Below are 26,893 nucleotides of genomic sequence, written 5' to 3' on the forward strand. Positions count from 1 at the left end.
CTGAACAGAAATGCTTTGTGCTGCACAAGGGCGTACATTGGAGGTCAGAACCAAGTTGGTTTTGGCACGAGCACAAGAGGCAGTGAGGAGAATGAATGAGAAGGCAGCTGACCCCGGGGAGAGGAGAAGAACGTAAGAGGAGCAGCTGATCCGTATCCAATTCACAGGCTGGAAAAAGCAAAGCAGTATAATTTGGGTTAAGATTCAATGACTTTACATGACAACAACAAAACAAAGCAAAACAAACACAACAAGCACTTGGACAGGAAGAAAAGTGTCAACTAACTGGAAGGCATGGGTATCTGGAAAGATTAACAACGTCTGAGGGCACTGCCTTTCCACTCTCCCACCTAAAAACCCAGTCCTGGCAATTTTACATCGATATAAAGGTTGTCATTACACTGACTTTGCCATAACGCTGTTTTAATACTTGCCTACCTCACCTCAGAGCTGCCATAAAGGTGTTCTGACCTTTCAAGTAGTTCACATGGGATAAAGTTTGAACTCCAGCTTGCTCAGAAACTCGAATCAGGTCCCTGACAATGCTCCTTTGTCCCACTTGAAGCAGGGCCACTATCATACTCTGGTAATTAAAAAAAAGTCCTGTGTCCTTAGCACAAAGGTACAATGCACTTTCTATAGAAAGGTGCAAGGGCGTGGAGGTGGAGTTCAAGCAGAAGGCTGCAGGACAGAGGCTGCACTTCACAGAGGGGCAAAGATGTTCCTCTTTTGTCCTCAAATCCAGTCACCTGAAGTGATGGTCCGGGCCAAAAACATTTACATATAAGCACTTACATCCAGGTCTGCTAGGGCTGGTCATTACCTCAACCCCAGCAGGCAGGAGTTTGCTGTCCTTTTTGTTTTTAAAACACAGGCAGGTTCTTTTCCAGGAAATAAACGGCCTTCATTTCAGAGCACAGCAACTAACATTAGTCAGTACGTACACCCTGGATATACTTAATAGTAAAGAGTTACATGGAACACCATCACCTCAGGTATATTTGAGATTAGAAAAGGTAAGAGAAAAAGGAAGATTTCAGAGGGCAGGGCTGTTAACTCAGGTTATTTCTATAAGACCTCCCTGCTGGCAGGAAGTCACAGCACTGCATCTGTGCTTGGGGCACACGAGCTCTTCGTTCAGCTGCTCAGGCAACAGGCACAGGAGATCACACTTGTGCTACACAGCTGCCTTCTGTCTCCTGCTGGAGCTCCCAACTGCAGCACAAGAGCCAAGGCCATCAGCACACAGCAGCACCAAAGAGGCTGAACTGCTGTTCAGCTCCTTACCAGCACCTCAGCCAACAGCCCTGCATGCTCAGTATCCAATTCTGATAGCAGCTGGTCAGTGAGACAGACAGACAGAAACCATCCCCTTCAGCTTCATCTCACTGCAGCCCAGTGGCTGTGTACCCTCATGCAACTCTGGCTCAGATTCATGGTATGGTAACAAATGAACTGTAACTTTACCCATGGGTTTTCCCAAGGTGATGTCTTGTCTCCACCTTCTGGCTGCCACAGGATTCATATAGACTTGAAAAGAGAGCACCATGAATTCACACTCAGCAATTCAAAGCTCCCACGGTGTGTCTGAACAAAAAGGACCTAGCCAAAATATGCATGGTGCTCATATCTTGGCAATCTTCTAGAAGGACATGGAAGGGGGAAGAAAAAGGCTTCACAGATATTAAGTATCTTCAAAACACTTTCAGAATTATTCTCTCCTGACGCAGAGAATTTCTGTTTAACTCACCTGAAGGACTGCAGCATAATAATCCAAGTACATGCAACCACTCTAAAGTCAAGGGAGGAAAGAGTTGAAGCTATGGGATCACACTGAAACTTTCAACGGGATCCACAAAGCACACAACGTCCTTAATAAACGAGGCTGAACAAATTGCAAATGGTGAGACAGATAAATAGGAAGTGGTTTCATCAGTTTATTGCTTTTTGCAAGGTGAACTCTGCTGCCATTTGATGTATGGTCGAGCCCATGAAGGAATACCCAACGCCACATACACACTACAATGGAGAGCAATGTTTTATCACAAGCTACAAAACTGGTTGGAAAAAAAAACTAACCCCACATCAACATAATTTAAGAACCTGACAATAAATATGACATCTCCAAAAAGCTACTGGCATTCACATTGATCAACTGATTCTTTTTCAATTTCCTGATTAAAGCAAAGTGGTAAGGGATCAAGTGCTCTGAAACACATAATTTGGTGTTTTCAGGACATCCTCCCAACGCACACGCTCTGAACTCCATCATTTCTTCATTAATACCAAATGGAATTAACATACTCTGTTGCTAGTTTAAATAGCGAGAGAAAATAATTAGCACATTTCAATATATTAACTAAAAGATCATCTGTATAAAACTCTTCAAACATGAAATAGCTTTAAATTAAACAATATAATTATTATACTTACAGGAAAACAAACTAGAAATTTATTGCTACCACAAAAAAAAAAAAATCAACGTGTTTTGAGGAGGAGAATTTAGATTAACATTATTGCTATGAACACCAACAGTGCCAGAGACAAGAATCCGATTCTGATATTTCCTTATCGTCCACAACCGGCTTTCAAGGACACACATGGGACTAAGGAAAGTTAGGGTCCACAATTTCTTATTCAGAATTAGGCTTTATGGTCACAAGATATTTTATTGCCTTTCTGCGTAACAGCCAGAATCCATCTGCTGCTTCTGTGTTTCAACATCACCATTCATTAGATCTCCTCACCAGGGAAAAAATAAATACAAAAAAAATCCACAACTACCATAATCTTACTTTCCCTCATTAGATACTGGAATATTTGAACCTCCATACTGTGTTCCCCTCAGCCCATAATAAAAACTAAAAAAAATGTGGGAATGTTCACGATGTGGAGAGTCCGTGACTCTAAACAATGTTCCTAGGCCAACCATTAATGGATTTGCTAACAAGCTTCCCCCAAAAAGCATTTTTCAGATGCTGTAGGCTGACTAACAACACTCAGTGCAAACAGTCCTACCTACTACTCTACCAGTCCCAGAGCTAGCAACTACACCTGCGTGCAGGTCTGCGCAGTCCAGTTTCTTTGCAATGCACTGACTTCCAGTCACAAGAGTATATGTTCCTATAGGTTGAGCTTTTGGTTTTCAAGAAGCATGCTGCTTTCAGCAGGCATTCTTCCTAGGTCATATACTTTCTCAGTATGATTTTGTGGTTTTCTTACATATATTCAGCTAGCTGCTGACTTAAAAGCTTATCCAGGATAATCCAACCTCTCCCTTCAATTTTAGCAACCAACACTAGAGTTCATAATAATAGTTTACATTGATGATAACCCTTAATGTAACAATAGCCATAATTAATTGCTAAAGGATTGTAAAATAAACCAGGATAAATTTCAGCCTACTCATAGATTGTATTATTGCTGAACGGAAGGTTTATACAAACCAGTGTGTTATTGACTGAGAGATTCTCAAGTCACTCTAGAAATGAAAAGGACAGATTCTGTATTAATGCCACTTTTTTACCTGGAGTAGCTGAACTCTGCTGCAAATCAACTACTTAGAAACATTCGTCTGGGTCTGCAGGAATGGCCTGAAGGAAGAACTGGGTTCAGGTGTCAGCCTCCTACGGGTCACGTCATTTTACAACATGCCCTGGGGTCCAAATTACCTCATGCAAAAGCAGGGCTCTAACCTGATGCACGATGGGATCGAGGATTCTAACATCAAGTGTGGACACCGAAGTACTGACTCGTCAATTGTGGCCATAACAGTTCCTTTTCCTTTGCCTCCACTCCCACATCCCTCCTCCAAAAAAAACATCAGCACAAAAACAAAATAATATTAATATTTGAGGGAGAAACACAATGGTCAAGTTGTGAGAAGTGGGATTTGAGAAACATACGCCTTTCTTTTCACGGCATGCATGAAAAGGAGTCATACACCAGGAATTGGATCCACAAAGACAGCAGCTCAATGGGAAATAAATCTTCTATGCTGTCAGACAACTCAGGGTAGCACTGTGTGTAACCATATACATATGAAAACAAAATCTCTGCTTCTCTTCTGACAACTTAAAACATCAAATATTTTAAATGGATCTCTTTCAATGCTGAGTTGTATTTACAGTTATCCACAAAAATGTGCAAAATAAAATCGAACATCAAAATAAATGTAAAAGTCCAACAAATGGAACTTGGCATTAAAAAAAAAAAAAAAAGACAGCAGAGATTCCAAGTCCATTTTATATAAGCTTTAAAGGTTGTTCCAACAAAACTTCTGGGGATTTAACAAATCCAGACCATGCTGCACTTCAATCACTAGCTGTCTTTGTTGCAGAATTCACAATGTATTCCACCAGTGAGGTCTTTCACAACTTTTTCTTTGACCAGTTTTTGCAGTAATTTGGTTTCACCTGTCACATTATGCATCGTTTGTCTGTTCATGGCAGCCATGCAGAGGTTGTTGTAATAGTGCAAAGGTGTGCTGGGCTGGTCGAGGTCATACCCAAATCCTGCTATGCTTACTTCATCACATAAATGCGTGGCCAGAACAACTGCCATGACCCCAATTGTGGGTACATTCTAAGAAGAGGAAAAGAGAAAAAACAAGTCTGTTGAATTCAAATGGCTTCAGATGCTCTCTTTTGGCAGTTTTACAACACTTCACAGTATTAGCCTATTTCCTCACTTACAAATTAAATCAGCCAAAGATTAAATCAATCCCTTAAAACTAAATTTGAGTTCAAGGACCTAAACCAAAAATTTCAGGGCCGATATTAATACAACTTGAGTATTTGCCCTTCATAAGAATTTTGGCTTTTGACACTACATTTTCTCCTGTGAACTGTGGGCAAAATGCCCTATTACTATGTATTCTGACTGCAAGCGAACCCTCGTTCCAAATACTCAAACAACTCCTGACATGTAGTCACACTTGGCATTTCTTCATAGATGCTTGGTTCAGCCTTTGACAAGAAACATCCTAACAGTATTCTTAGAAACCTACTTCTCACTGAACATCTGCTGAAGAAGGTGAGTACACCAAACCACGCATAGCCTCCTTGTATCCTAAAATATTACATTATTTGTTTAAAGAAACACTGAGATCTGACGGTCCTTCAAAACATTTCTGTGCCAAGGTAAGTTTAGGCTGGATATCATTAAACACTTCTTTACAGAAGGGGTTGTTAAGCACTGGAATAGGCTCCTCTGGGAGGTGGTTGAGTCACCATCCCTGGATGTGTATAAAAATCGTTTGGATGTGGGCTCAGGGACATGATTTAGCAGAGGGCTGTCAGTTAGGGTAGTGTGGTTGGGTTGTGGACTCAATGATCTTTAAGGTGTTTTCCAGCCTGAGTGATTCTATGATTCTATGATATGTTGGCAATAACTGCTTTCATGCAACGTAAAAAGGCAATGGTTACTCAGTACTTCCCATAGCTCAAGAGAACTGCTGACACAATTTGACAAATGATTAAAATTTAACAAAAATGCAGTGTTTAATTAAATCGGGTGATTCATCACTCCATGCCATTGCTAAAAGCTAAGGCTACCGAGAGCAGATACACCCACCAGCTGCTACTGAGCACCAAGGCACACACACAGAAACTCCCATAGTGGGAAGAACCTGCCAGTGGGAAGTCTGCTTTACAATTCCCCTGTTTCCATACTCTTTCTGCTTTTCCCACAGCCAGAGATGTGCCTGTCCATAGCTGACCTCTGGCTCGACCTAACAGGACTGCTCTCAACACACTCTGGTGTATGCTTTGAACATTTAACACTAGTCACAATGATGCATGAGTGAACGCGCTGCACTGGAATGAATTTACGTCTTACTGTATCTGAAAGCTTTGTACAACAGGCCATCTCCTCTCATCACAGGCACAACACCTTAGCTTAAAAAAGTGAACTGAAATCCTCATTTGATTTTACACAAATGAAGACAATACAAGTCTTCTGAGAAAGAGCTCGTTTCCCTACTTTTTCATACAAGCACTGGCATTACAAAAACCAACTCTGAAAGAAGAACCGTTTTTCAGTTTCTTATTTTAGTCTTTCATACAGTTTCTTCCTCCTAAAATGAAACTTCTTACCTTATCCCAACCCCAGAATATTGATCGAGGTTTGGGAAACTCTAAGATGTCCAGGGCTGTCTCTTTAACAATGACTGGATTGAGAATCCGAAATTGTTTTGATGTAAAAGGAATTTTCTTGGCAACTTCCTTCCAAAAGAAAAGTCGTATCCACAGAGACTAAGATAAAGAAATAAATAAATAGTTAGCCCAACACTATGGCACTATGAAGCGTATCAGATGAGAATTACAGAAGTCATCACCCATAAACAGAAATTCAGGAAACAGTTTACAGCTCAGGTGGCTCCAGAATAGCAGTACACTGTTCAAGTGAGCGACCTAGCAGAGAGAAAACCTTCAAAGTGTTTGGAATTGAGAGAGGGCAGCAGGCAAAAAGTCTGCTTATTCTGAGTATTTGACTGCACGGTGTGTTTCATCAGTCAACGCATCTACCACCACCTCCAGGAGCTGTGGACCTTCCCCAGCACAACTGGGCAGCAGCAGTATTTGAAGAAAGGAGAAAGGGAATCAGTTTTCTACAAACATTAACCAGGGCATTTTGAAGTAAGCCCCTGTCTTAAAACAATTGCTGAGGCTTTGAAGCAAGCAGCTGTTGTTTGACAGCAGCCACCAGTGATAAATGCACCACTTCAGAAAAGGATTTACATTAGACTCAGCAAACTCAATTCTGATCTTGTGCCATTTACACTCAATTAGATGCACGCTGATGCAAAAAGCAACACCATATCAGGCTAATTTACAAATCTTTCCAAAAAACGTGCAACAGTAAAGAAATTATAAAACTGGTAGAGCTGCAATGTAGGTCTGTATTGTTTTAAACAGGCTTTTCTGCTCCAAGGTGCAACTCCACAGCAGCTTAAACCAATCGAGTGTTGTTTGCTGCAGCCCCATCTTCCTGCCTGTTCTCTGAGCACTTCAAACAATAAATAAAGACATTTAGCTTCCAGATGAGTTCCCAAAACTGGCTCTCTGTCACAGCAGAAACAGCGGAGCAAGGAAAAAAGTGGGAATGCTCAGGCATGGGGACAGAAAAGAGCCACAGCAACCTGGTCTTGAACTGATTTAAACTGCTGCAGAGCCACATTCCCTTATGCTGCTTTTCAACATAAATACATTTTGTTTAACCATCCGTAGCACACGAACAATGAGAGGAAAAAGGCTGGGGAAAAGAACAGGACCAACAGGACAGACCAACATTGTCCTGTCCTTGCTTTGAAAAAAGAAAAATTAGGCAGCACAAGTTGTTAAAACTGCACCAATTCACACATTCAAGAGTATCTCCTCTCCACAAAATATATTTAAAGTATTCCAAACAAGGCAATATCCCTACACACCTTCACTAAAGCAGCAGTAGGCAGCCATAATCAATATCACAGGTCTCTCATATGCTTTCACTTTGAAAAAATAAATATATATTAGCACATATCACACAGAACTAAAAGGGAACTTGGAGTAACTAGACAAAAACTAAAAAACAAACAAACAAACAAAAAAAAAGCTGCTGTTTTCAAAGTGTGGACTGAAAAGCCCAGCTGGGGTGTTTCTACTTATGGAAAGTAAGTGCCTGCAAATTGAAAGAGGTAAAAAACTACTGGTTTAAAGAGTTTGGAAACATGGAACTCTGCTATCGGCTCTTTAGAGGTATGTACACTTCATTTGGTGAGAAATAAGTGACCTCTTAATTCAGGAACCACGGGTAAATGTGAACTAATGACTTCAGTACAGTTAATTGCATGTATGCCCACCACTGCAGCTGCACAGATGTCAGTGGTTAAAGAAATGGGACTAGCATCCCAAAATCTCATTTCTACTTCGGGTTCTGCAGACTTGAACACGTCACTTAAATCCAACGTGAAATGAGTTCTACTTTGTTAAATGCTCAGTATGTCACGTAGCTCAGTGTCTGTAATCTACCAATATCTGCAGGAAAAAAGAAGTCACTGTCAGCATGGGGCCTAACTCTGAGTGCTGCTACCAACTGTAACTAAGAGGTAGCTATAAAAAAAAAAAACCAACACCAAAACCAAAGCTACATAAGAAATCCCCAATATACTAAATGAGGAAGCAATGCACCAGTAAGCACTAGAAAACAGAAAACAAACAAAAAAATCTCAGTTACATGACACTGTCACCATACATACCAGTGTTTCATTTTTTACCATTGCTTGAAGCCAATTGAAATCAACACTTTTAAAGAGGACAGCCACAAACAAACTAGCAGGGGGATACTCATGTTCAGAAAGTGGAGCTCCTTCTGGGTAAGTCATCCTTATAGTAGTTTTGTTACCAACGTGATCTGTGTATCCTTGAACTGGCGCATCATTTAACCTATAAAGACACATAGATAGGAACTGTAGTTAATAAGTGCAGAGTACAGTCTCATTAAAGCATCAGACACTAAACAAAGAACGTGTCCTTGGCCCACAGATTTCTTAGCAGAGTACAATGTTTTCTCAGTATCTCCATGCTCCTCGCTTCACGCACTCATCCACTCCTTATCTTTGAGAAGATGCCAGTTCTATTTCTGGAGCAGCTGGCAAAAGTACGAAGCATCAAAAGGAAGAGCTTGAATAGAAAAGCAACTTAAACCAGCACTGCAGAATTTCACATTCTTTGCCTTGTGCCAATTCCATCTTAAAAGAGAAAAACACACAGGCAGTTTCCTGCACAACTGCTTGCATGCACACACAGGAGCATTACACACAAAAAAGGCATTCAGATTATCCCTTCTCTCCCACACAGGTCAGTGTAGCACATCCTGTGTGCTCACATCATTCCAGCTCACCAAAATTTGGGAAGCTTGTAAGAACCAGAGACTGTAAGCTCTGTCACTTCTGTGGAAGTGAAAACCTCATGGTCTTTTCTTTATCAACAGGAAAGTCAACTGCATGCTGCCAACCCTAATCTCAGTGCACATTTAATGCAAACTCTCTGCCCTCTCCATACCAAGATTTGCTCACCTCTGTACAAGAGACACTGATTAACTGCACCAACTCTTCCCTTTGTAAAAGGAAGAAGTCTTACTTTACAAAGCTACTCATGAACACACTTGTATTGAATTTGTGATGTTACATGACTCAAATTACAAAGAGAAGAGGTCAAACAGAAACACTCGGAACACATGAACACAAATCATACTCTGGACATTAGCAAATATGGGTAACTGTAGAATCATGGAATCACTCAGGTTGGAAAAGACCTTAAAGATCATCGAGTCCAACCACAACCTAATCACACGACCCAAACTCTAACAACCCTCTGCTAAATCATGTCCCTGAGCACCACAACCCTTTCTGTAAAGAAGTTTTTCCTGATATCCAACCTAAACTTACCTTGGTGCAACTTGTGGCCATTTCCCCTTGTCCTGTCACCTGTCACCAGTGAGAAGAGACCAACCCTGCTCTCACTGCAATCACCTCTGAGGTACTGGAAGAGAGCAGTAAGGTCTCCCCTCAGCCTCCTTTTCCCCAGACAAAACAGCCCCAGTTCCTTCAGTCTCTCCTCATAGGGCACATCCTCCTAGCCCTTCACCTTGTTGAAACCACACATCCCAACCAAAAAAGGGGGAAGACAGAAATGAATCTTAAAGGCTACCTCAAAAAGTTGAAATATATGAATGGATAAAAACAAGGTTGCCTATTTGTCTAGGATCTTATTGGTTCCTAACTCAATTCTGCCCACGTTTTCTGTTATCTGTAGTCCACAAATAATTACACGGAATGTGAACACAAGATTGGAATTTTATCCATTCACAAACACGTTTCACAAAAACACTTTCAGAAGCAGCCTGAAATGCTGCATAACAAGTTGGAGATGTTTTCCTCACCAAATAAAATAAAATAAAATAAAAAATAATAAGAAAACACGTTGGCTAATAAAGTAAAATAGCTTGAGTCTTTAAATAGAAAATACATACCTTATAACAATATCATACTGATTCAGTAAGTGACCTAGCTCTGATCCATACAGAATTCCACCGCTGCCAATAACAACACAACGCTTACAGTGTTTTGACTTCAAATCCTCAGGCAAATCGTGCTCTGGTAAGAGTTCAAGAAGATTTTTAAGCTTATTAAAGAACCTGTGGAATCCAAAGGGAGGTCCGTATTTATATAGAGCTTCATCATCATCCATGTTTTTTCCTACAAAGGGAGGGATGTCCATGCTGTATTTCTCTGCAAATAACTCTCCCATTGCTTCTTTCACATACGAAGGTCGGCACTGTTCCTGCAACACAGCACTGGCATATTGCTGTGCTCTCTGAAAGGAAACATACACAATTTCAGTCTCAGGAATGGGAGAAAAAACTCTTAATGCAACCCACCAGGTGACCACTAGCAGTTAAGCAGAGTTTCATAAAAAGAACTTAAATATGGAAGCACAAGGCATTTTAAAGAGGTCACCAAATAACAAGCAGCTCAGGGTGAAAACCTGCAAGTGAATGAGATGACTGGACAGAGACTATCTGGCTAGCAGATTTTCTGAATAGATTAATTCAGTAAAAAGAGGTTAGTGAAAGCTACACTTTCTTCAAGAGAGACCTTCCCTAAGATCTGTTGGAGAGTTCTTGTTAAAAACAATGTGAAATTACCCTCACCCATTAATTCAGCAGTGAAAGTGCAAGAGGAATTCTAATCCACTGCTCAACTGTGTAACCTGAAATCTGCCCTTCCTGAGCTTTCAGCAGAGACACACCAGCTGGGTAAAAGTTCTGGCAAATGGCAGCCTGCTTTTGCTTTACTGATCGAAGGAAAGCAACACTTCTCCCCAGAGGTACTGCTGAAGTGGCTTTGCTAATGACTAAAACACAGCTTGAAGAGGAATGCAAAGTGGGGGAGTTCTAGGTCTTGTTTCAAAACACGAATCACCAGAATAAAAAGGGCTGCGGTACCAAGTTACAGAGAAAGCTTAAGCTGCAAGATAAATTACGATTGATCTGTCTCATCAAAGAAGTTAAACATGCATAGTTTTCAAAACTATGTACTGGCAAGCCAGCATCTGAGGCAAAGAAGAAAAAACAGCAAAGGTAGCATTTTGAGTCACTTAAAAATACATCCTTTAGAATATTCTCTTCCCTGACGTAATTCTGCTTATCTTTCATCCACTTTAATTCAAATTAAAAAAAACAAACACAAGAACAACCACCTCCAATGAAACTACAGTAGCAAAAGTTGGGGATGGAGGATGCAGTTATTAAAAGATGCGTTGCTATTTCAGTTCCCCTTCTGTACTGTTAAGGAAAGGGAAGTGCATATCTGAGTACGCAAGGAAGTAAAATGGGCATCATTTGTGGGGGGGTTTTCTGCTGTTGTGTTTTCCTAAAATAGATTAATCCACAGAACTATCTCTGCTGCAAAGGCCGCTGTAAGTCCAAGCACAAACAATGCGCTTCTTCCTGGGCACGTCACAATGGAGCAACTTCATACTGCACGTCACCATCTGCATCTTTGGAAGAGCCTCATTTTTAAGGCTGACAGCTAATAGCAATCACCAGCTGCTCCAAACAGTTTGCAACTGGCTGCTACCTAGCTAGACAAAAATGCAATATTTCCTCCTCCTGCATCTAGCACAAACAAAATGAATGATGGGACAGCAATATGTACATGCCCACATAAACTTCAGGCTTGCCTGGCTTACGGTGGATGTTGGCTGGAAACAAGAATGTGTTACCAAGAAAAGAAAGAAGCCAAATGAGAAGCAAAGAGGAGGCAAAGAGATTCCCTGAACCTGTAGAAAACCTACTAAATAAGGTGGGAGGTGGGGAAGGAAGGATGTACAGGCAGCAAAGCTTGAGGGCTTCTGCTAAATATAAATTATCTCAGAGCCAAGCTGTTCAAAAACAGAAACATAACAACCCCAAGCTAAGTAATGCATTATAAAGAGCAAGCAGGTCAAGTAGCAAAGGCAGAAAAATGTCAGGAAGAACCGAGAGAAAGAAAACTTTACTGATCTCTGTCACAAGAGCTGAGAAGCCATGTGCAAACCTGCACTTGAAGTATTTGCTACCTTCAACAAATAAACAAAGAGCTGCACATAAATAAAGAGCTGAGCTCTCCTACACATTTGACAAATGAATCCAAAAACATGGGAGCATCTAGAAGGTAAAGCAGACTGGGGAACTGGCTTTAGTAAAAATAAACTTTTGGTTTAATGCACTGGCTCTGGGTGGCTTATTTTTCATCTGCACAAGTTTTCTGAACACAAAAGTTGGCACTGATGCAACAGAAAGGCAAACAGCAAGGAGAAGGGAGGTAACTCCCTGAAACTGAGTGCCAGCAAAAGGTTCACAGAAAACTGCTCTCCCTGGCAACTTTGGGCTGTCTCCTTGCAGCCCTTTGCTCTGCTGCTGCACGGAGCCAGCTGAGGAACTGGGGCCTTGCATGGGCTCTGGGTCACCATGCAGGAAGCCTGGCTGCAGCTGCCTTTCTGGCATGCATGCAGATCACTGCTCCAGCACAACCCAGAGAATTAAAGTGCAGCAATCCTATAACCCTTATTATATGGTATGTCATTTATGAACAGTCATTTCATAACGACTATAAGGACTCATAACGACTATTAGCAACACTTTGTTTCAACCAAGTAAAAAAACAAAAAAAAACCCAGATACTGACCTTTACACGATCAAAGTCCACATATGGTGTTTTTGTTCTGTCACATTCTTCAGGGTAAAAATGTAATTTGAGGATATAAAGGAAGCACCCTCCAATCACAAACAGTGCAAGGAGTCTAAAAGACAAACGGGTTTATGCAGGGGTTAGGAGAGGGGAAAAACAGAATCACTTTTTCCAGCAACTCACCAACTGCTAAATGAGTTTGTTTTTTAGTAAAGACAGTAGAAGAAGTTCAGATGAGGATTGGCATTTGATTCAAACCAACAAACCTAAGTCCTTCTTCCTCCAATTTTTCACAACTCCTCACAGCTATGCACAGGAAAGTATGAAAACATACAGGCTGCTTCGATAAGGAAACCATTGCATACAGACACTCTGATGCTGTGAAGTTCTCTGCGCACACTTTAAATGCATCTCTGGTAGGTCAAACACTTCTCCTCACGTACAGAAACCAAGAAATTACTTCTCTTTTCATACCATAAAGGAAATACTATTTTAAAATATGTCTTTTCATGCAAGTTTAAAAAAGGAAAGAAACTTCAAACTGCGAAGTTTTCAGCTAACAGTTATCATTCACAAGCAACACCTTCAACTCGCAGGCAGGCTAGACTGCAAAATTTAGATGCTTGAGTTTATACTGAAGAACCCAATTTAATTATTTCTTTTCTTCTTCTGCACGTTTTGGGGACACAATCCCTTGAAACTGAGTGATATAAGCTATCTGTGGTTTTGATCTACTCATTTCTCATTGCTATGGAACCTCAGTGTTTATTTCCACTGTTGGTTCATTTCACGTTTAAACCAACACACAATAATTAAACCCTTATTTGGTTAGATTGTGATTCAGATATATAGTTTGAGCTTTATTACTGACTTTTATTTTAAAACTTAACTATTTCCTATGGTTTCCTAAGGTCTGTACATTTGTTTTTACAAATGCACCTCCTCAGTATCCAGTGCTTCTTGAAACTCATGCAGACAAATTTGATACAGGCTCCCAAGATTTCAGGAAGAGAAAAAAAGACAAAAGCCTTGGCATTAGTACTTATCTGTACCTCAAAAAGACTGCAAGCACTGGTGAGCAAAGAACTGGAATCTCACAACGCCTTGGGAAAACGTTTAATACAAGACAATCTGAGCTCCTCAAAGAGTGCCCCAACAGAAGCTGTGTTCCTAACCCTTCCTTCAGCTCCTGTGGCAATCCCATACCTCGATTTCTTTATTCTTTCTGTAACTTCCCAAGCTAGGGGAGAGCAACTGCCCCTATATTACCATTGCAAAGACACTTACTTGTGAGTACCTTTTAAAAACCAGATTGGTCTTCTCATCTTCATGTGCAGCTACCTTACACCATCGCACAGGAGGCAAACAATCACTTTTCAGCTTCACAGAGTTATCGTCACTCAGCATTGCTGGGAAAAGAAAATAACATTTTATCACAACTTTTTCTGAATGGACAAAATGTTCAAAGGACACTGACTGACTGCTGATGTGCTTTGTTTGCCAGCAAAGACTGTGACTCTTACTATGATTATTATCATGTCAGGAATACCAAATCCCTCCTGACTGCCTTATGATCAAGACCATGCTCGTTTCAGATGTCCAACAGGAAATGATTCTAAGAATACAAAAATGTTTCCATGTATTTTCCATGTACTTGCCTTTGTACTCTTCGCAAGCCTGATCTTGCAGGCCGTTTCTAACCTTGTGCTGCTATGATTCTATGATTCTAAGTCCAACTCAGCCACTTACAGTTATTTGCGCCTGACCCTGGCCAAACACCATCTTGTTTATCCACTCATTATCCTAAGCGTACTGCAATATATCTGCAGCCCCAGCCAACGTGGTCATTAGAGCAGCAAGTAATAAAACAGATACACAGAAGCTGTGCCTGCAGGGCAGCACGGCCAGGAGGCTGCAAGCACTGCAGCAGTTCCTGCACCTAGCAGCAGCTCCCTCCCCCGACCTCTGCGAGCCCAACAGGAGGTCAAAACACTCCCACACAGATGAGCCAGTCACTCATCATTAGCTAACAAGATGCAATCTCACCACTTTGCAGGAGACAGTTTGCAAGGGCCCACAAGCTTGTATCAGCATGCTGCAGGTCTGAATGTCCACAGCTCCCTTTGATCAGACAACTGCAGAAGGCACAGCAGTCCTCCACAATGGAGGAGCTCAGCCCTATTCATTCCCTTTCATCTCAGCCCTTGGCCCTCCCCGCTCTCCAGTGCCAAGATGCTCACATACTTGCTCTCCTGCCAAGAACTACTACAAGAAAAGTGAAAAAAATAATAATTGCCACTTTGAACCACTGTCCATCTGCAACCAACCACTGTTCTGACACATGGGAATGAAGGAGCTGGTGAGACAGATGGGTTCCCCCTCCAGTTCTCAAATCCAGCCCACAGAAATCTCAGGGATACCTAACTCAGAAGATGACATAAAGTCTCCTTCTCTTTGTGAAGCCACAAGCAGTTGTAACAAGGCAGAGATCAATACCAGCATCCGCTATCCTTTGAAGAGCGCACAACTGTGAAGTGACACTTTCTAGAGCCACCTCCAGGAAGCCACAATGGCATTTCCCACAAAACAGAGTAAGAAAAAAAAAAAAAAAAAAAAAAAAAAGGAACTTGTGCTTTTTTTGCCAGGAGAAAACTTTACCAATCACTTCAAATGTAGCATAGAAAAGCAACCAAATCACACCAGAACCTCCAAATACTCACCTGTCTGTATTTACTAATTGCACAGACTCTCTTGAGATGTCACACCCATCAGTAGCCCTTTGTAACAAAGCAGCAATACCTTACTCAACGCTTCTAGTAGGTCTGAAAGCACTGCACAAACTGAGGTCGTTATGCTTGTCTTGGGACAAGCTAAACTAAAACCCAAGTTGTAAGCAACAGCCAATGCAAACAGTTAAGCTGGAACTCCAACCCAGCTCCAAGCTCCCACACCATCTGCCAGGACACTTGCAGCAGGTCTCAGGGAACTTACGAAGCCTTACAAGCTCATCATTCCTTCAGAGCAGTATCTTGTCTTTATTGGCTGCATTTGTGTTATTGACCAACAATAGCATCAAGGAGCAAAAATGTGTTTCAATACTACCACCCCATCCACCAACATTACAAGCCAGTTTTGTTCTCAGCTAAGACTTGCAGCAAACCCAAACACATCTACATGGGTAGAGATCCAGCACGCTTCAGGAAAATTTGTTCCAAGAGCCATAACCTCAAGCCAGTATGGATCACCGAGATGAACTGCTCTACCTCGAGATGTCCAGCACCACGCCAACAGCACCTGCATGATCCCCTCATGCACCAGGACACGACACACACCTTTCCTGCCACACTGTGCACAGAAGACAACTAAGCACCCCTGACCACTGCTTGGGACCCGGTACCTTTATACCCACATGTCTCAGAGGCGGCAGGTATCACATGGAGACGCCTGGATCCGGTCTCGTACAGCGCACAAAGCGAGCAGAGCGCACTGGAGAATGGCAGAGAACATAAAGAGAGGCTTGCAGAACACGTGCAAAGTCCAGGATTGCTCCACGTACCACGGAGAGTACACGTAGCCAGGTCACCTCGGAGACTGGCTCAGACTAGCACGAGCAAGGGGCACTCAGCAATGTTTGACAAGAGGGAAGCGGATCCCTCCCTGATAGGGACAGCCTTACTGCACGGATGTGATCATCCAGTGCAGCGCATGGCCAAGCTGCGATGCACAAAACAATCAGCGCATCTATTGCTTCCACAGGTCTCTGTAGGCACACTGGGGGGGCAAAAGATCCTTCCTTTGAAAAAGAAAAAAGGCTGATTAAAAAAACAACAGGAAGTAAGCTTCAGCAATTTTCCATAAAGAAGAATGCAAGTAATAATTATCTCTCAGATAAACAATGAGTAATTTGAAGGCAGTCTATAGGAACATAGATCAAACATTTCTGAATGAAAGGGTAACGATCAAACTTGTATCGGAGGATCCTGATATGAAGAAATTATTGCAGTAACATACCAAGTGATACATTGAGTTCTGGCCCTGGTACAGGCCACATTTACAAAAGAACACACTCTGCATTGAGTACACATTTGAATCAAATCCATAAAGTTTTATGGCTTGAATTACAGGGGCAGGAGGAAGAACCTTGCTGCCCTCGCTTTGTTCAGAGCAGGTTTCTATTTTTTTTGCCAATTAGGTCTGTCCTGTTTTAGGGCCCAGGTTTCACTGCAATCTGACAGAAACCTTCACTGGTGAAAGTCTGCCCAACACACATACAACTTTATACTGCCAAACAGCAACAGTGAGCTCTTGGAGTCACCCTGCTGCACTGAATGACGCAGCCAATCTCCTCTGCAGGATAAACCATGAAAGAGCAGCCTGCAAACAGCAAGCTCTTAGTAACTTCTGAGGATAAGAACTTCCAACTGCAGAACTGGAGACAGTGGTCCCACAAAAGACACACTTTTCATGAAGCCTTTCAAAACAAAGGTAGGGCTGTGGAGATCTAAAAAGGGAAGGAAACAGGAGGGGAGTGATGAGGACAGAAGGAGATTAGCGAGGAACGAAGCCTGAAATAGCCAGGTAGTAGAGCAGTAAGTTTTCCCTGCTTCTAAGCAACACAAATTCCAGCCATCCCCAAACAGTTGCTTTACTCACTGTAGATGTGCAGAAAGCAAGCCAGCTTTCTGAATGTGGAAAAACAGGACTGCATCAATCAGCTTAGCACATTCTTTCATAGAATCCTAGAATGGCCTGGGTTGAAAAGGACCACAATGATCATCTAGTTTCAACCCCCTGCTACATGCAGGGTCACCAACCAGCAGACCAGGCTGCCCAGAGCCACATCCACCTGGCCTTGAGTGCCTCCAGGGATGGGGCATCCACAGCCTCCTTGGGCAACCTGTTCCAGTGCGTCACCACCCTTTGTGTGAAAAACTTCCCCCTTAAAATTTTTTTTAAATTCTTTTAAAATTCCTTGGACATCGACCCTGCACTCCTAACTGAGTCAATAAACATCTCCCACTCACTGGAATGACAGAGGAGTGCCCCGAAGAGCAAGGCAGTAACAAGCACTTGGAAAGGCATCTCTATCAGCATCCTCCAGAGCTTCCAAAAAAATCTGAATTTGGAGAGAACTGCAGCAGTAACAAAACCAAGCACAGAAGACAAGTTACAGCAGAGTGCATATACCCACATTTTGTTGTTGCATAGTCACCACTGTGCCCTTTCAGAAACGAGCAGCCTATGGTTGCTCAGAGAGTCATTAACACAAATGTCCCAATTTGCGTACAAAAGACGTCTCAGTAGTAATGCTGTATTACAATCACATTTTGCACTGATATTTCTATAGCTACTCATTGTGGTGTAATTAGCGAGGACTCCAGAGACTTAAATTTGCTATTCATCTACTGAACTTAAGCGATCTCTGTAAAGCTGCTGTGAAAGCTGAATTGGCCATCAGCAGGAATGCACTCCAAAGCTTTTTGTGGTGTTATTCTTTTCACCGTAATTTACATTTGTCTCCCTGTTATTCTCGAGCAGACAAGATTTCATCACTTAGAGTATTTCAGAAGCAATTAATTGGGACTTCTCAGCCTTTTTCTGTGGGAATGCTAAGAAACAAAGCTCAGCATATGTCAAACTGTTCAACGACCACTGCCACACCCTGAGAAATTACACCCAGCACCCAGATAAACCCACAAGCGAAGACCAGGGCTCTCAGCCCCTGCCGTTTCAGCCCTAGCAGCCATGTCACTCATGGAGGCAGAACCAGAGCATCCTGCAAAGAAGCACAGGAGGAGACGTACCTCCATCCGTCACCATGCACTCATTCAGGACTAGAACTACAATCCCATGCAGGGGTGCTGTTTTCACTTACCTCCCTCACCCTGTCAATCCAAGGACATTCCAGACACACCAAAACTCCAGTTAGCAGCCTCTAGGGCTGAGCTCAGCATTACTGCGACAGCAGCCACTGTTCCAAAACAACCATCTCTGTGCAGGCAAGAACTGAAGCCACAGGGTTACTGCTAGGAAGCAGCTCTGTTCATCCACCTAATCTCAGTAAATATCTGCACGTGGACAAGAGAATTTATAGAATTGGAAAGGACCCCATAGGGATGATCGAGTCCAACCCAGCTTCACCTGAACCCACGGGGAAGCTGCCCCAGGCAAGCCAGTGCTGAAAGCCCTGCAGAACAAGAGCTGTCCTCCAGCTATATGGCATCTAACACAACATGGACCACACCTGAAACTACCCGGAGTTGAGAAAACCAACTAACATTTTCCCTGGCAGCATGCTGGGAAGTGGTAGCAAGTAGCAGCCAGCTCTGTGAGTCAACCAGGAGCATCCAGGCAACCAGGCCATCTCAAGACCATGAGCCATGACCCAGCTTTTGAAGTGCGTGTGAAATGATCAGGAAGGTTGCAGTATAAAGTCCACAGAAACTGAAAACTGAAAGACACACTTTTATCAAGCAATTATTAGGCAAGAGCAATAGAGCTTGAACAGGCAGTAAAACAGATGGCGATACTAACACAAAGCACCTCCGTGAACAAAGTGCTCCTTTCATGTCCCTCTCTTCCAAATCAGGCTATCAAATAGCTTTAATTCAAGAAAACAAATGACAAAAATTAAGCACCAACTCTGCCATACCGTTGCCAGCACTTGGCCAAAATTTTGCCCATGAGAAAGGCTACATATTTTGTTGTCATTGCTTGTCATTACTGACCAAATTGATGATACCATATCCATCTTGAAAACTTTCGTAACGAAGAGCAGTGTTCTAACTGGATGTTATCAAGTTGGGTAACAAAAGAAAAATCAGTTGGGTTAAAATTCATAGTTGAATTTTGTTGCTTTTGCAGTACTGAAAACCACAGATATCACAGTAGATAAGTGCTAGGACTAAAACAAAGCAACAAAAAAGAGGTGGAAATAGTTAACTAGGTGATAGTTCCTGTCCTGTACACCTGTTAAACACAGCCTCTTAGCAGGAGGAGAATTTGAAAAGAAAAGAAGATGAAGGAATTAACAGATTCATTAAGAAACCAATCAGAAATCTGAATGGAACTGTGATAGTTTCATACCACATCCTCAAAGCCCGCTGCTCCCTGCTATGAGATGCTGGCATTTACACTCAACACACTCTTCCAAGGCTCCTAAGCCAATCCACAGTGCCTTCAGATCCTTCCTACACTTCCAGACTTCACTCTCACTGGAAAGATTAAACCATAAGGAAAGAATTTTGCAAATAATCTCTGTTCCGTTCTAAAGGAATCATAATAAACAATCATTTCTTTTAATCAAAAGTGGATGAAACCGCTTTCCAGTATTCAGGGAGAGAAAATGCAGTAATACAAAGAATAAAAACAAGGGAACTAAAGATAGCTGCTTGTGAAAACGACTGCACAGGGAGGCCTCAGCAGCTGCAAGCGCTGTGTGGTCAAACTGTCACCTTAGAACCGCAGCGAAATAGAGGCATTCTCATCCTCCCAAAACATGGGGTCTTCCTTAAATACAAAACCAGTTTTGAAATAAACTCTTCACATGAATTTCAAGAACCTGTAATTAGATAAACAACTGGCTTGGAACAACATATGAGTGTTCTCTCCAGCAACAGACACTCAAAAACTGCACCACAGAGAACGACTGCCTTCCTTTCCAATGCATCTGCTGCGACGAATCCTGACTTCCACGCCAGATTTTAAACGTGGGTTTTAAGGACCAATTGAAAAGCCAATTGAAAAATTGCCCAGATGTTGAAATTGGATCACAGACCGACACAATGAAAGTAAAAATCCTTTTATCTGGAAGGGCCCACTTGACCAGAGTAACAAAATACGCAGGAAAGAGTAGGAAAGGAAAAAGAAACAGGCAGTTTAGTCCAAAGGAACTGCTCCTGACTTAGGAAATCTCTTTCTGTAACACAAACTGAAACATCCTCTAAGAATCACAGAACAGCCCAGGCTGAAAAGGACCACAATGATCACCCAGTTCCAACCCCCTGCTATGTGCAGGGTCACCAACCACCACACCAGGCTGCCCAGAGCCACATCCAGCCTGGCCTTGAATGCCTCAGGGATGGGGCATCCACAGCCTCCTTGGGCAACCTGTTCCAGTGCATCACCAGCCTCTGTGTGAAAAACTTCCTCCTAATATCTGACCTAAACCTCCTCTGTCTCAGTTTAAAACCATTCCCTCTTGTCCTATCACTATCCACCCTCATAAACAGCCGTTCCCCTTCCTGTTTATACACTCTCTTCAAGTACTGGAAGGCCACAATAAGGTCTCCCCAGAGCCTTGTCTTCTCCAAGCTAAACACTCCCAGTTCCCTCAACCTTTCCTCACAGGAGAGCTGCTCCAGCCCTCTGATCATCTTAGTGCCCTTCTCTGGACTCGTTCCAAGAGCTCCACGTCCTTCCTGCACTGAGGGCCCCAGGCCTGGATTCAGTACTGCAGATGGGGCTTAGGACTTTCCCTCAATAGCACACAACAGTGATCCCTGAAAACTAGAAGCATGAGAAGAAATTCCTGAAATATTTAAGATTTGATGCAAGTTCATCATGGTGCAGAAGCATGAAACCTTTGGGTTACAGCAGTGTTAGGTGTTCATCTTCAAATAATTCTTTGACCGACATCTTCTCACTTCTTAGCAGGGATGGTCACCAAACATGACAGGAGGCTACAGCAGCAGGTGCAGATCAGACTGCAGCTTCTCAACAGAGAAGAAAAAAAACCCTGCAACTAAAGTTAAAAAATTAAGAGACTTTTGTCAATTTTTTCCTCTGCAGCCACTTTACCCACAGTAAAGTTGGCACTTTAGCATAGATGTTGGATACAACTCCTCTGGATTTATCTGTTTAGTAGCTACTACTACTGAATGAAAAACAAGCACTTGACATAGATGCTTCTTCTGATCAACAGCAGAGTCTGCTGCTTCAGCTAATTTAATAAAGGTAACAGAAACAATACTTCCTTGATGGCAAAAAGTTTAGCCTATAATACGGTTATAAGCACCCACAACAGGACATTTAATTACATTTCTGTAGTGTGTCTCACAAAATGAACTGTAACTGGTAAGGCTTTTTAATCAAACAATAAGATGTAAAAACCAAGGTACCTTGTACAACCTGTAATTCATTTAGTCACGATCTGTCTTCTGCAAAAATGAGAATGTGTAATGCTGAAAGGAGGAGCCCATGGAACCAGCAGAGCAGTTAGCAAGATGCTCTCAAATGCACCAACAGGTTTGCAGTCAAAAATTATTTTGGTTGAAGCCACAAAAACCAGCAAGAAGCAACAGCAACTCGGAGACAGTTTTCTCTCTGTGCCATACAATGCCCTATTTTCATTTCTTCTGATTGTTTAACGGGGAACCTCAAATCCTTATTATAATATCAACAACCAATTAACTCATGAAATCATTAACAACTTTATTATAATTGTTGTGCCCATTTGCCCAGTCTTACTGTCAAGGAAGGACATACATAGCTAGGCTACAATTTGCTCTTAACCTTGGGTCATCCTGATCCAGTGTACAACAACTTATTCCAAATCTGGTGCAATTACTGCCAAAATAAGAAATATTCACGTGATACCTCCTGAAGGAATGCTTCCTTCCAGCATCACTACAGCAAACTGTGTGGATATTAACAGCTCCTGCTGAAATAACATTGTAGGTGAACAACTGGTTCTAAACGATGGTTCAGTGTTCAAAATAAAATTCAAAATTCCACTTCTGCCTCTCACCCTCTGCTTTAGTCAAACTTACCAAACTTTTCTAAGCTTTGCTGTGAAATTTCTCTCAAGTGCTGCAGGCTAAGGAGCAGCAAACGTCTCTAAGAGATAAACACAATTATCAACAAAACTCCATTCCAACACCTAGGAGGCAACCAATGTCTTGTGACAGAGGAAAATGGTATCTGAATTTGGAATTGTTCTGGCTCCCAAACAAGCTACAGAAGGTCAGCACTGCCGGCCGAGCAAGAATCAACAGGTGAGCCAAAGCACTGCTGTTGTGAAAAGCATCATAATAAAGAGCTAGACTTCATTCTTGAAAACAAACCCTCCTTTTATGGGTCACTTGTGCAAGAAGCAGCATTCGGAACTCAAAATCAGCCACAGGGTATCAGCTGAAACAAGAAAACAAGCACGAAGAACGGAGCAAGTGCACCAGGCTGCGCTCAGAAGCCCTTCCTATGTACATCTCACATGATCCTCTCCACAGCCTTCTCTCTGCACCACAAATTGTGCAAATGCAGAAACGCTGCTCTGCAAAAGAGCTGAGCTGCCAGGAGGGGAAGAAGAAAGCACACAGTATATCAGCACTGCACCCACCACAAGCTGGGTACGTTCATGTAGCACAAGCAGGAGGCATTTCTGAGCCCTTGCAAAGAAGCCAAAACAAATGAAATCTTTCCCCTTACATGGGAATTCTGAAGAATAAATCATCCCTAAGGAAATGGTCCGAAAAGACAGGGCATAGCATTCATCTTTACTGGGCTAAGGAAACATGCCAGCAGACTTACACAGCCAAGATGTTTCATATTACAACTGAATTATGCAGCAGAATAGCACGGAACAACTGGTAATTATGGAACAATGTTAATGGCACAGCAGCATTTTTACCACCGTATCATCTAACACTCCAAGAGACCATGGCAAAAGTCACACTTAAGCCTACACAAGCAGAAGAGCCAATGCCAGAAGTTCCCCTTGATGAAAGGCTTAAAATTAATTGCAATATTGCAATGTTGCTACAATCAATTTCAGTGGTTAACTTCTGAAGTCAAGGCTTCAGCGCGCTGGTGGGATGGTGAATGAAGGGCTGCTCCCACAGAGAGCTCAACTTGTTTAGTTCACCAAACAGGTTGTGAGTTTGTTCTTTGGTGTTTAAATGTGTGGCGTGTCAAAGACAAAGCAAACAAACAAAAGGAGAATGTTACACACAGTGGTCATGAATAAATACAAACTAGGAGCAAAAGATGCTTGAGCAGCAAGAAAACAGCCTTCCCATAGGAGCAATGAAAACTGACAGCCTACACAAGTTGTAAGAAAATCCTTAACAATTCATGAATGACCTTGTGAGAGAGTTGTCTGCAATGGGGAGATCTGTCGTAGAGAAGTCCTCCATCCGAATCACTGCTGTGCAGCTTCAAAGCATCTGACACACCTTCAGCAGATGCTTTAACCTCTTGCATTTGAGTAAGCTTTGTCCAGACTCACAGTTGTCATTTGAAAATTACTTAATGACAAATTTGAAGTTCTGGTCGTGCCTTGCTCAATAACTTCACCTTTAGCAAAGCATGAGATCTTCTGAAGCTTTCCAGGATTTCCTACATCAGCAAAACTACCAGCTCTCCAACTCCTGCAACTCTGCAGTGAGTTTTGTACCTAACAGACCTTTCCACAGCTGTCAGAGACATGTAAAACAACACGAATTAAACATCTGTAGCCCGCTTCCCCATCAAAAGGAAGTTTCTGCTCTCGCACTTCATTTTCTTACATCCTGTCCCTAATTGCCAGTCAACTGTAGGGATGATTTACTAGCAATCCATGGGAGGAAGGAAGGGCATTGCTTCCCTGAACACCCCAGGAAACCAAAGCCAAGGAAAACCCATCCCTCATCTTCCAAAGGAAGCTGCCAATGTGCCAAGCCCCTTGTGCTTTTCTGACCTTCCAATGAAACTCAGTGTGCTTAGCAGGGACCAGAAACTTCCTGGGGCTTGAACTGGAACAGAGATAGGAGGCAGCAAGCCAACAGCAGTGAAATGGATGGAGAACCATGTCTAAACAAGAAGTTGGAATCTATCCTTGGTGTCCCTTCCAACTCAGGACGTTCTATGATTCCATGATACCAGGCACTGCATCTGACCAGCCACAGCATAAAGCAGACTTAAAAATACACATCTAGTAGAGATACATCAATACATATTCACGTAAAAGCATTAATGTCCACCATCTGTCTTGGGAACGAAAAGAAACCTCTGAATGTTAGCAGTCAGAGTCACGGCAAAACCAGGCATGGGGTAGCTACTGACCTCCACTGATTGCATCACAGACACGTGGAATCATTAAGGCTGGAAAAGACCTCTAAGACCAACCAGTCCAACCCAGCCCATCCCCACCATGCCCACCAACCACGTCCTTCAGCGCCACATCCACACAGCTCTTTCAACCCCTCCAGGCACGGTGACTCCACCACTCCCTGGCCTGTTCTGTGCCAACACATCACCCCTCTTTTGCAGAACAACTTTTTCCTCGTATCCAACCAAAAGGCACACGATGAACATCTCCCATCCATTTCCATCACTACCGAACAAACCTCTCCCCTCCACCACCCGTATGTTTTGACCTTGCCCACCACGACAGAACGACACAACCCATCGAGGCACCCAAACCCACCCTCCCTAAGCAGCGCAGGAGACGGGAAGGTTTTGCCAGCGGCAGCAGCTCTAAAGTCATTCCCGGTTCGCCTCTATCGCCCGGGATACGCACCGGGGGAGGGGAGACGGCGGCTGCCACGTCCCGGCGGTGCGGGCACCACCGAGGGCAAAACCACCGCGGCTCCCCCATCCCGCAGGAAGAAATAAAACACAGCCTCATTCCCCTCACCAAACCCAGCCCCGCAGCCCCACACCGCCGCCTCCCCCCCTCCGTACCCGCCCGCTGCGGCCTCCCCGAGCCCGGCCCTATTCAGGGCTCTCTACCTGCGCCGGGCTCGGCCCGGTCACTTCGCCTCCGCATCGGGGCGGGCGGGCGGGCGACCCCGCCGCAGGTAACGGCTCCGCGGGAGCCGGCGGAGGCGGCGGGGGCAGCGCCGCGGCACGTGGCGGAGCGCAGCCAATGGCGGGCGGAGGTGACAGGCGGCGGCGGGGCCTGCGCGTTGAGGGGCGCGCTGCGGCGCCGGGAGAGACCGCCGAGCTACGGGAGCCCGCCGAGCCGGGGGCAGCGCGCCGCCGCCCTGAGGGCAGCCCTTCTCCTCGCCGTGCGCGTTCGCTCGCCCGCCCGTTTTTTTTTTTTCTTTCTTTCTTCCCCCCTTAGCTCAAAATGCGCGGTTTTCATTCTTTTCTGCAAAATAAATAAATAAATGAATAAATTACACACACACACATATATATATAGTTCCCCTTAGATGAGGGTTCGGTGGTGCAGGCTGGCACCCCGCTCTTCCCTTTGTCTCTGCGCAATGCTTTCAGCCTCGTCTGTGATTGCGAGCCACGGGGGGGAATCGAGATCTACCACGACCATCACGGGGTTTAAATTCCTTTTGTTTCGCTTCGCAATCTCGGTACCTTGGGTGGAAGTTACGGACCTCCCCACAGCTGCTGAGGAGCTTTGATTTCCGAAAAGCCGTGAAAATACACCTGATGCAGCGTGCACGGTACGCTGCGCGCATGCAAAGGAGCGCGGGATGGGGGGAGCGCCCTCACAGCCCCTTCTGGCGTTACCATAGCGCTGTAAGTAACGCCCCGAGCCACGAGGAGAGAAAATAAACGGGCAGGGGAAAAATATATATATATATGTATGAAAACACAACGCTGGAGCAAAGCTAAACAGCCAGTGCAGCAGCTGTGGGAGCTGGTGTCGTTCACAATTCAAAAGGTGTGGTATGGAGAAGGTATTTTCACCAGTGACAATAACTGCAGAACTCAGAAAATGCCCACAGTTTTCAGATAGGCACATATGTTCCCTTACTGCAAAGTACTGAATGAGCTCACATCCTGAAAGAGAAGGACTTAAATTATTTGAAACTTTAAACGTGATTTAAATGTAGATATATTCCTTATCCACACCTTGGCGTCGTCTTTTCTTGCTAAGTTGTGTCCCTACTCTCTATAGCAGATAATGCGTTACCTTTGTGTTCTGTTGGCCGTTTGGTGTTTGGTTTATAGTCAGGTCAGATCCTCGATCACTGTTTGTACAGCTCGAGGGAAAATATACATGTTTCAGGAAAAAAAAATCCCATCTCTATTTTTTTCAGCCATGGACATAACCAAACACAGAAGATTCATTTAGGCTTAGCTCTTATTTCTCGTCTTCTATAATTGCGAGCAACCATTCATTGCTTTGGATTTACAGATGAAGCCAGAAGATGCAAATAAAGGCCCTGACTGTGCAGCCAGGCATGCCCCAGGGTGTCACAGGGCCGGCCACATCAGGCTTCAGCCAGCGAACAACCG

The 26,893-nt window shown here is 43.3% G+C and overlaps 1 protein-coding gene across 12 annotated transcripts; it reads right to left on the minus strand.

Moving 5' to 3' along the window:
* Positions 1-1,915: 1,915 nt before the first annotated feature.
* Positions 1,916-25,915, minus strand: ST3GAL5 (ST3 beta-galactoside alpha-2,3-sialyltransferase 5). Of its 12 annotated transcripts, none has more exons than XM_048942226.1 (7): positions 25,824-25,915; positions 14,010-14,121; positions 12,710-12,824; positions 10,012-10,355; positions 8,237-8,423; positions 6,096-6,254; positions 1,916-4,584 (listed from the first exon to the last, which is right to left on the minus strand). In XM_048942226.1, exons 2-7 carry the CDS (start codon positions 14,117-14,119, stop codon positions 4,321-4,323), a joined length of 1,179 nt encoding a protein of 392 aa, XP_048798183.1. In that variant the 5' UTR covers positions 14,120-14,121; positions 25,824-25,915; the 3' UTR covers positions 1,916-4,320. The 12 variants fall into 12 exon arrangements, with proteins under 12 accessions (XP_048798183.1, XP_048798189.1, XP_048798187.1 ...); XM_048942232.1 differs by having other exon boundaries at positions 14,000-14,121; positions 25,824-25,912; XM_048942230.1 differs by lacking the exon at positions 25,824-25,915 and adding an exon at positions 25,421-25,484 and having other exon boundaries at positions 14,000-14,121.
* Between the last annotated feature and the right edge of the window lie 978 nt (positions 25,916-26,893).

Source organism: Lagopus muta, chromosome 4 (genome assembly GCF_023343835.1).
Source record: "Lagopus muta isolate bLagMut1 chromosome 4, bLagMut1 primary, whole genome shotgun sequence".
NCBI lineage: Eukaryota > Metazoa > Chordata > Aves > Galliformes > Phasianidae > Lagopus > Lagopus muta.

What these genes read in the sequence shown, in the direction of transcription:
- ST3GAL5 (XM_048942223.1), bottom strand. Translation starts at nt 25,457, where the DNA reads ATGCGGAGGCGAAGTGACCGGGCCGAGCCCGGCGCAG. An exon ending in TGGACTTTGATCGTGTAAAG is followed by an intron (nt 10,356 to 12,709) that starts GTCAGTATCTGG and finishes GTTTCCTTTCAG; the next exon opens with AGAGCACAGCAATATGCCAG. An exon ending in CAGTATGATATTGTTATAAG is followed by an intron (nt 8,424 to 10,011) that starts GTATGTATTTTC and finishes GTGTCTTTATAG; the next exon opens with GTTAAATGATGCGCCAGTTC.